At 38.3% G+C, this 10,652-nt stretch overlaps 1 protein-coding gene and 3 non-coding genes across 4 annotated transcripts; 2 read left to right on the plus strand and 2 right to left on the minus strand.

The window, feature by feature from the left end:
- Positions 1-2,824: 2,824 nt before the first annotated feature.
- trnal-caa (transfer RNA leucine (anticodon CAA)) lies at positions 2,825-2,934 on the minus strand. Its single transcript has 2 exons — positions 2,897-2,934; positions 2,825-2,870 (listed from the first exon to the last, which is right to left on the minus strand). It is a non-coding gene; the product is annotated as a tRNA-Leu (tRNA).
- A 411-nt stretch (positions 2,935-3,345) lies between these two features.
- On the plus strand, positions 3,346-3,464 carry LOC147310918 (5S ribosomal RNA). Its single transcript, XR_015125560.1, has one exon. It is a non-coding gene; the product is annotated as a 5S ribosomal RNA (ribosomal RNA).
- Positions 3,465-5,310: 1,846 nt separating this feature from the next.
- trnal-caa (transfer RNA leucine (anticodon CAA)) lies at positions 5,311-5,419 on the minus strand. The gene is made up of 2 exons: positions 5,382-5,419; positions 5,311-5,356 (listed from the first exon to the last, which is right to left on the minus strand). It is a non-coding gene; the product is annotated as a tRNA-Leu (tRNA).
- A 259-nt stretch (positions 5,420-5,678) lies between these two features.
- On the plus strand, positions 5,679-10,348 carry dhrs12 (dehydrogenase/reductase (SDR family) member 12). Its single transcript, XM_086265872.1, has 10 exons — positions 5,679-5,873; positions 6,406-6,539; positions 6,635-6,717; positions 6,992-7,084; positions 7,174-7,255; positions 7,623-7,684; positions 7,773-7,877; positions 7,963-8,053; positions 8,181-8,318; positions 9,892-10,348. The coding sequence occupies exons 1-10, from the start codon at positions 5,818-5,820 to the stop codon at positions 10,002-10,004; spliced, it is 957 nt and encodes a 318-aa protein (XP_086121998.1). The 5' UTR covers positions 5,679-5,817; the 3' UTR covers positions 10,005-10,348.
- Positions 10,349-10,652: the final 304 nt, after the last annotated feature.

Genomic DNA, 10,652 nt, shown 5'->3' on the forward strand with positions numbered 1-10,652 from the left:
GGAGGGGAGAGGGAGGGGAAACAGGAGGACAAAGGAGGGGGGAACAACTAAGCTGTAGTGCCTCTTCACCTCACTGTACAATACCTTGTGCAATACTTTTTGTAAATAGTCAACAGTGCAATAGACTCAATACTTGAAATGTGCAATTCACTTGTATTTTTATTTTTTATTCCTATTTATTCTATTTATCCCCTTTGTATATTTTATTTATATTTGTCTCTGTATTTATATATGTGTGTGTGTGTGTGTGTGTGTGTGTGTGTGTGTGTGTGTGTATATATATATATATATATATATATATATATATATATATATATATATATATATATATATATATATATATACATAACAATTCTGTAACTGTAACTTCGGTCGTTGCTGTGCTTTTTGGAAGTCGAATTTCCCAGAGGAACCCACCCGAGGGATTAATAAAGTTCTATCTTATCTTATCTTAAGTAGTAATATTTCCAGCCACTTCATCGAATTTCCACACATTAAATTTATAGCATTATAACACTGTTTCATCATTGCTGCCATCATATGGTCTTTAAACAAGTTTTAAAAGTCTTAATCTAAAGACAAGAGACAGCAAGCATCATGATTTGATACATAAACAGCCTTCTCATCAGTTATGACGTTCCTTACAGTCATACAAACCTCAAAGAACCCAGTCTCTTCTGATCTCCTTCTGAACTCGGGTAGTTGTGGTTAGTACTTGGTTGAGAGACCACCTCTGGACGGGAAAATACAAAACATAACACTGACTCTGTTAGAGATGGCACGATACCACTTTTTTATGTCCGATACCGATATCATAGATTTGGATATCTGCCGATACCGATGTGAATCCGATATAGTGTGTTTTTTAATCAATAAAACTGTTTTTTTAATATCTTGCTGCATTTTGTATAAGTTCATACTCAAGTTTAAATAAACAACAACACTAAAGCTATTCTGTTATACCTACGTGTAAAAAAATACACTGCACCCAAAATATTTCATAGTTCAGCAAAACTGATCAATCTAATGAACTTAAACCTATACTCCATCATTCCTATTCTGGTATTTTAAAGAGTACTTAGCAGAAATATTAAGCAACCTAACTAATAGGGTTTCTCTCTGATATTAGATCCAGTAATTTACGTCAGTATCGGACCGATACGTAATATCGGATAGGTCCATCTCTAGAATCTGTGTAGATGACAATTTATATGGTGACATATGTCATTTCAGTTTATGTCACTTCTGCAATGCGAAGTTCATCAATAGTGTTGTCTTTTAATGGGTGAATATTCCCTTATTACAGTGCAGACTGCTGCTTCAGTGTATTTTTTTGTTACGTCACGGTATTATTTACCAGAGCAGCTCATATGAAGCAAATATGAGCTCAAAAGTCAAAAACAAAGATGAAGCAGCAGCGCCCCTGGTGTATAAAGACAATCATACAGTACTTGCCATTTCCACGGCAGTCTCTAATCCAAGTACCGAGCTGCTCCTGTTTAGCTTCCAAGATCAGGGGTGTTCTGAGTGGCCGTGAGCGTAAATATTCTGAGCTTTTCAACTGTAAAATATGTGTAAATAATATAATTAAAGGTCGTTCATGTTTATCAAACAAATGCGCAGAAAGTATGCAATACATGATAAAAAAAAACAACAACAAAAACAACAAAAACGGTACAACAGTGACATGTAGGAGTCAATACACTTTCCAGGTTTTGCAAACTGAAAACATATAAATAGAAAAACAAAGAGCAAGTTTGTTTTATCTTCAGTACGAATCCTAAGTTATTAAGACCTGATTTGGTCAGTACTTGGATGGGAGACCGCCTGGGAATACCAGGTGCTGTAAGCTTTTTTTTCATTTATACACCAGGGGGCGCTGCTACTCCTCATCGGGGGACACAGCTATGGGGGAAAAGACTGAGAGGTGAAATTTTATATATTTATCAAAAATGGCTGTTTGTGTGGGTTTTACTTGCACTAAGTTCAACATTTCATTGTACCTCTGATCACAATAAGATCATGAGAGGTGGGAGAGTTTTTCTTTTTTGGGTGGATGTGTTGGGCTGCCCATAGCTAGAACCTGCCTCAGTGTAAGTTATCATGTTCACAAGTAATGATCTGGTATCATTGCTGAAAGATATACAGCAATCAAATTACAAATTACATCAAGGGCCAGTGTCCTGCAGGTTTTAGATGTGTCCTTGATCCAACACAGATGATTTAAATGGCTAAAAAACCTCCTCGGCATGTCTTGAAGTTCGCTAGAGGCCTGGTGATGAACTAATCATTTGACTCAGGTGTGTTGGCCCAGGGTGAGATCTAAAACCTGCAGGACACTGGCCCTTGAGGCCTGGAGTTCCACACCCCTGTCATAGATGATGACAGAAGAGTGGATGAAAAACTCAACTATCAGCAATGTGGAGGTGAAAAAAGAGTGATTAGAAGAGTGGGAAGATGGTTTTATTGAGGGGGTAGGCCTAAGGAATGAGAAGTGAGGTAAGGGTAAAGTGGTGTGGAGATGGGAGGAGACAGATAAGTAAAATAATCAGTATTTCTGCTACAAGAGCACTGAATTGTAAAAATGTTAATGTGTGCCTATTTGAGGAACTCCTTGTTGAAAGAATTTTTCATGTCACATTTACACATTTTTTGTCCTATCATCCTATCCTATCCTATTTGTCCTATCCTATTTTTCAGCTTTAAAAAGGTTTTGATTCGTATACAAAGCAGGATTTGTAAAGTGGTCGTTATCAAGGTACTTAACTAAAGCTAAACTGAATAATAGTTTTTATTAATAATTTTTAAAACGAACAAAAAGAATTGTCAGAAGTGGGATTCGAACCCACGCCTCCATTCGGAGACCAGAAGTCCCGTGTTGAGGAAGGTTTGTCACCTTGAGTCTGGCGCCTTAGACCGCTCGGCCATCCTGACAACTGCGATCCCCGGCCGTCAGAAAGCTGTTTCACTGCTGCTAACCAAAGTTTGCAGCTGAGACTTTGTATCACTTTGTAAAGACAAGCGGCATTTTTTAAAGAGTTTAGCGTAGAGTTTATTAAAAACCTTAAGTTTGTTTGGGTTACGGCTCACTTTTATTTTCTGTTTTTATTTCGTCTTTCCGTTAATAAGAAAAACATAGAGGCACCGCCAGGAAGAGAAAAGACAAAAAACACTACTCAACTAGCCGACCTGTGTTGAGAATTGGACTAAATAGCTATAAATATGCTTCTTGTTAGCGCCACACTCGCTTACGGCCATACCACCCTGAACACGTTGCATTACATTTGTTTTAGCGTCCAGCCTTTGTTGTTGCATATAAATATGTTTCCTGTTACTATGACAGTCGCTTACGGCCATACCACCCTGAACACGCCCGATCTCGTCTGATCTCGGAAGCTAAGCAGGGTCGGGCCTGGTCAGTACTTGGATGGGAGACCGCCTGGGAATACCAGGTGCTGTAAGCTTTTTTTCATTTATACACCAGGCGGCGCTGTTGCTTCGTTACAACAAAGCTTTCAAAACAATAACGAGTACTTGACAATGTTCGTTTTTAATCCTTTTTTTTCTGTCACAGGATATCACGAGAGCACTTCCTTTTGTACACCAGGGGGAGCTGCTGCTACACCATTGTAGACGACTTTGACAAAACATTTGGCAAGAAGTCTGAAAGAAGGAAATTCATTTATTCATCCTTAAATAAATAGTAGAAAAAATAAAGAAAATCTCGATTGACGAATAAAGATTTGAACGAGACAAATTTCGTATAAAATGGGTTCCAAGAATTAATAAGTGACCCGTGCAAAATCAATATATTGATTAATAGATGAAAATTGGTAAAGTGAAGTTTTTCTTGGGGGGGGGATCCTGTTTATTTATAGAATTTTTACATGTAGTTTGATATATCAGGCCTAATAAAACAAGTACCAATGATACAAAGACATACCTCAATACAGTTCAGGCCGTTACAATTTGAATGATTTTTGAGAACTACTGAACAGCATATAACTAATACCCATCCCAAGGTCCAATCCAATAACAGAAATAAATGAATAAATAAGTAAATAAAACACACACAGAGAGACCACCCTCAATTAAAACAACAACAACAACAAAAAAAAACAAGGTACTCAAAGTGATATAAATGATAAATTGCTGCCACACCTGTGAAAACCTATTAGCATTTCCTCTGAGTCTGAATTTTATTTTCTCCATTTTTAAAAAGAACATAGAATCTTTCAGGGTGAGAAGTTTTTCAAGACCGCAAAATTCTACGTTGTGCCAGCATTGAAGTGAAAGCTATAACGTCCAGCTGCTTACGGCTAAGGTTTAGGGTGGAATCTTCAGAAACACAAAAAAGGAGAAACTAGTGGACAAGGATTGTGTAACACTCAAAACATGAGAGAGCACTTCAAAATAAAAAGTCCAATATAACTGAAGTGTTGGGCAGGTAAAAAACAAACAAACATATGAGTTAATTAACAGGTAGGAGGTTTTGCATCTGTTGCACAGGTCAGGAATGCCGGTGTATATTTTAGATGTGTAATCTGTATACTGTCTTAAACTGAATATGCAGATGAAAATGAGGTATGAATTCTGTTAATTAGCCTACTTTGTCCCAGTAATCTTCGCCAAACCTAAGAAGTACCTGCTCCCAAGTGGAAACAATCATTTTGGTTGAGTAACCTTGTTTGCCCATATAAATGATGAAATCAGTGGGGAAAACATTTTTATAATATTAATCCTACCAAGAAGTTATACAGGAAGGTTTGCTGACCTTTGAAAAGCCAACCTTACATAGGTTAGCAATGATTAAAATTTGCAGTTTGGAAAGCTTTAAATGAACTGGTAATATGTACTCCTGGATATCTGAGGCCAGAAGACGGTAAACTCAAGTTTTTAAGCATATATTATAAATTATCAGTTCAAGACCGAGACGGAGATCTAAGTAAAATACATAACAGTTTTTTAAGCACAGACTCGACTTTTTATTTATTTATTTATTGTCTCTGGCAGCACTTTACATGTAGTTGAACTGACATGTGATTATGAATGAATTACCCTGAAGGAGAAATGTGCGGATTATAAACTACGATTCTGTTTCCGTATTTTATTTTTAAACGTAAACACGGTTTATTAGTAGTATTAAAATGCATAGTAGTCTTAAAACATGTCAGTGTTTTAAGACTGTCATGTTTTTTCATTTGCGGAGAAGGGACGATAATGTATCCTGTAAGATAACATGTTATATAAACGTAGTTAGCGAAGAACGACGAAAGAAATCAGCGTAGCCCACAGAAAGAAAAAAAGTATTGTCAGAAGTGGGATTCGAACCCACGCCTCCATTCGGAGACCAGAAGTCCCGTTTTACAGGAAGGTTTAACCTTGAGTCTGGCGCCTTAGACCACTCGGCCATCCTGACAACTCTGTCGAACGAGCCGAAACAAACACTCATATAATTATAACTCACTGTGTCACGATTGTGACTGCCAGAGATGCATCGAACAGCCATTTCTCCTTTAGGTTCTTTGACATCAGTTCAAACTGAGCTTAAATTTGTTTGTTTAAATGAAAGGATGGTTTGTTTCGCAGCTGTTTACGGAACAGCAGTAAGCAAACATTTCCGCCAGGGGCAGTATACATACGTTATGAAATACACTTCCGGTGCTTATACACGTGATTCTCCGCCCATCTCTCACTACAGACCTTCGCTTACTACATAACAAGCTGCAGTCATCCTTATGAAACGCAAATACTGGATTGTGTCCACTGTTAGGGCGACTAAAGAGCCAATTGTGTAGAGAAGCTGCGCGTATTAAAATGTCCTTTTACAGAAATACTGTGTGGCTTGTCAAAGGACTCCAGGAGTATACAAAGTAAGTAGACAGTTTCCTTTTCTAATAGGACTCTATTATGTAGTCAAATGACTTGTAGTCTTAATTGTTTGCGGTACATATAGGCTACATAACCTTCCGACACGCCGCCCAAAGTTTAACTACATGTTTGCTTTGTTAGTGATAGCACTCGGTTACTGCGCGTTTGTGTCCGACAGCATGCTACAGGTAAACGATTACACAATGCTGCAAGCTTACCGTATAATCAAGCCTACAACCTCAAGATGTTTGAAACAGTGAAAGTGCTTCTTACATGTTTTCTGACGTGACCAGTAACCCAAATTAACACAGTGGATAAAGACATGTATAAAGCAGGAGAGTGTCATTTGGAGGAAGACTGTTTTACTTGATAAATTACCCAAATTATTAGGCCGTTATATTTTGTGATTTGCTTATGGTATGCTTATTGTATCCTAGTAACCACACCCAATAGTGATGACACTGTTACATCAGTGCATGTAGAAATATGGGTGACAATGTAATGTGCTCACACATTCCTCTTTGCTCGTACCAGGAGTGGCTATGAAGCAGCAGCAAAGCATTTTGTTCCAGCTGACCTGGATGTAAACCTGAATGGAAGGTCCTTCATGGTGACAGGTGCCAACAGCGGGATAGGGAAAGCTGCAGCGCAGGAAATCGCTAAGAGAGGTGAGAGTCTCACAGCTGACAGAAGGCACTTTTCCTCCTTCCTGCTGGTATTTGTGTGTGTCAAATGTTGATCATGTTTTCGTTTGTGTCTGTAGGGGGAACGGTTCACATGGTGTGTCGAAACAAGGGGCGAGCAGAAGCAGCCAAAGGTGAAATTGTTGAAAGCAGTAAAAATGAGGTGAGATTTTAACTGTTCATCTGTCTGAGTTTTTTCTTTTTTATACAGTTCTCTCCCAGAAATAAAGTGAAGCTTTGCTTTTTCTTTAATAAAAATATGCTCACATTCTTGTTTTTTTTCCATCAGATTTTTAAAATGTTCTGTCAAGAAACGTGAATGAAAATAAAGCAATCAAACAAAACAAAATAGATGAGAATATTCATACCTGCTTTTCCACCCAATTAGATTAGACTTAAAACTAACCCACACCTTTAATTTTCCTGTCTATTCCCAGAATGTTCACGTCCACATTGTTGACATGTCGAGCGCCAGGCAAGTGTGGGAGTTTGCGCAGAGCTTCTCACAGAACAACACACTGCATGTGTTGGTGGGTAACTGCAGATATGTTGTGGCTCATCTGCAGTAAACATATTTTAACGTTAACGTTAATCTCAATCTGCTTATGGTGGTTCTCAGATCAACAATGCGGGCTGTATGGTCAACCAGAGAGAACTAACTGAGGAGGGTTTGGAGAAGAACTTTGCCACAAATACGTTGGGTAAGACGAGAACACATATGGAAGTTTTAACAACAAAAAGGAAGCCGGGGTTTTTAAATCGTAACTTTGTGTAAAATGATAGTGTTCAACATTTTCTTTCCTGCAAAAATGACTTCTCAGGACTGACTGTAATTAAGATGGTCTTAAAAAAACTTCCAAAATAGGCAAAATGTAAAATATTAACATTAAAATAAGCATTTTGTATTTAAATTTAGGGGAGGTGATTGTAATGATCACTGGTTTTGGCCTTATTTGACAAATTATGTTGTTATTTAATGTCATTTCTGCAAATTTGTAACAAAAAGTATGTGAAAGACTAATATTGGCTATAAATAAAAACTCTTTTGTGCGTAACTTTGTTTTTCAGGTACATACATCCTCACCACTGCACTGATACCTGCACTGAAGAAGGTCGAAGACCCGAGAGTGGTGGGTTGAATTACAACCGCACAAAAAAATAACCAGGATGTACAAATGCACGACTGAAAATGAACGATTTCTTCTGTTTCCGCTCCAGATTACTGTGTCTTCAGGTGGCATGCTCACACAGAAATTGGACGTGGACGACCTCCAATTTGAGAAGGGGACATTTGACGGGACCATGGCCTACGCTCAGAATAAAGTAGAGTGACTGAAAGACGTAGCGGTCTACAGAGGAATTGTTGTGGTATTTATATTGATATGCATTTTTTTTCTTTGTCTGGCAGAGGCAGCAGGTGATCCTGACAGAAAGATGGGCTGCTCAGCACAAAGAGATCCACTTCTCCAGCATGCACCCCGGCTGGGCAGACACACCAGGTGAAGAAAAGAAAGATACTTTAAAACTTAAGAATTTAACTGGAAGACAAAGGTTTTTCATGGAATAACAACCTTTGACAAGAGAATGTTGTCTCTGTGACTTAAGTTTTGAATTTTCTCTCTGTAGCGGTCCAGACCTCCATGCCTTCATTCCACGCTAGGATGAAGTCCAAGCTGAGGACAGAGGCCATGGGAGCTGACACCGTGGTGTGGCTCGCCATATCCGCAGCAGCCGCCAAGCAACCGAGCGGGCTCTTCTTTCAAGGTCAGAAACAGACTTGCAAATATCTAACATGGTTTTCTCTGTAATCACAGAGAGAAACTAAGGAACTTGAAGGGTAGCAAAAGATATAAATTATGTATTAAGCACTTGCTAATACTTTACTAATGCTTCATTTGAATGACATCTGTGTCAGTTTCAACTGGATTCAACCAGCAGCAGCAATGACTGTTCCCACAGCTGGGACTTCAATAATGAGGCCACAGAAACGTTGTTTCGCAGTAACATGTCTAGAATTAAACTACGCTTTCAATCACAAATAAGGAAATCCCTCCATATTTCTTCTTAACACTCAGATTAATGGACTTTTTTGGGTCCCTGTCCACCCAAAAAATTCTAGCTACAGTCACACAGTAGTCTGGGAATTATGAGTCTGTCATAATCTCGCTGTAACGAGACTGGCGCCTTACAGCTCACCAGACTCATCCATACTATTGTCCAAACACCTCTCATTCCCCGTGATGATCAAGATGACTGCTGGAAAAAGCTCCAGCATTGAAATTCAGTCGTTTCCTCTCTAGCTCCTCCACGATAGCGGACGTTACTGCAGGCAGTAGAACTGTCTGCGCTCTATCAGCTGGTAGAGACTGTCTGTTGCCAAGATCGTAACATGCAGAAAAACCACCGATAGATTTGAACACCTGGACCAGTAGCAGTTTCACTTTTTGCATAAATCAGAAGCAAAATCAACTCTGTCATTTTTACAGTCATAAATGAAATTTGTAATCACAGGTTATTTAGTTTGTTGCAAAAGTGATTCATGAGCGTAATTGTAGCTTAATAGTATTGATCAAAGATGTTCATTGTCAGGGACCAAGCAGTAAAGCATAAAGGACACAGGTGTTTAAATTCAAAAAGGGGTTTTATTGACCCAAAAATATGAAAATATATTTAACAAAGCCAAAACTTAAACAGGCAAACCAATAAAAGAGGTCAACTCAAGATAATAATTAACAAAACCTCAAACAAACATCAGATAAACTGACCTGCTGAAATGACACACGGGGAACTTAAATACTGGTTTAGCTAAACCAAATGACACACACGGGGAAAACAAGATGGCTGCCATATAACCAACTAATACAAAACAATTAAACACGCATGAAACACCCCCCAGGCAATGAAGCATGTGGTGCTATCCAATTAGGCTGTCAGTGGTACTTCAGCTCTCCCAGCCCTTTGCCAGACAGGAGGAGAAGCCAACCCCAGGTAACTCAAACAAAGAAAGATGTATTAATATAACATAAAACAGAACTTTGACCTTGCAAGGTTAATGTGTGCACGCCATATAAACATTGGAAGGTGTGATGGAAAAATAAATACATTTAATAAAGAAACAATATTGAACAATAAGTAGAATATTTTAAAGTAGTGACTGTAAATTAAACTAAGGTGAATCAACTGGTGGTGAGGTGTGGAGCTTACCATGTGTGGCATGCCATCACATTCATGTTTTTGTGATGCTGCAAAACTCCTATATTTAAACTTTTTATAATCGATCACTTAAATGTCACAGTTTTGTGTTAGGTCTCATGTATTCGCATAAAATGTCTTTCAGATCGTAAAGGAGTGGCGACACACTTGCCCCTCGCCTCCTCCCGGTCAACACCGCAAGAGGAGGAGAAGCTTCTGGCAGCGCTGGACGAGTTCGCCCAAAAGTTCAAACCTTAATACCTCAAAAAACAGTTTCTGTAAAAGGAAAAAGAACAAGCACTCGTCACAGATTACTAATGTTTACACAATCTTTTTTTAATATACAGAAAAGCTTCAACCTCCAAGAACAACCTTTACTTAAAATATACAGAAAAACAAAATCTAGTGAAGTAAATGTGGTTGTTTACGGAAAGATGACTTGTACTTTATTTTTGCTCCTTGGTTAATCAAAAATAAATAAATAAATATATATACTTCCTATTTGTAAAGCTTATGAACATATATGTACACACTAACAATTATGCATTTTAATTTATGTTGAATTTCTTATCTGATTTCATTAAATAAGAATTTTACCTGTTTACTTGCAGTTTCTTCATAAGGGGTTGTGTGCACCTGTGTTTCTGGTGTATTTTGGCTACTTTCAAATGTAATTTTTAAAGACGTTTCTCCCTGGGTGGATCATCTCCTTTTGCATGTGTCATGTGTTGCAATACCTGGGAAAAAGGAGAAAGTCTGTGTTGCCGAGCAAAGTCAGATGAAGCTGCTGAAACGAAGACTCCAGTTAAAGTCGTCGAATATCTGCCGGTTTCAGTTTGCAGTCAAAGAACTCAACACTGCAGCAAGAGCCCCAAAATCACAGCTGCGATCCAATAAACAAACACT

Source organism: Aulonocara sp. 'chitande type north' Nkhata Bay, linkage group LG16 (assembly GCF_057382095.1).
Source record: "Aulonocara sp. 'chitande type north' Nkhata Bay isolate Kocher_YH1m ecotype deep benthic linkage group LG16, A_spYH_male_GT1.1, whole genome shotgun sequence".
Classification (NCBI taxonomy): Eukaryota; Metazoa; Chordata; class Actinopteri; order Cichliformes; family Cichlidae; genus Aulonocara; species Aulonocara sp. 'chitande type north' Nkhata Bay.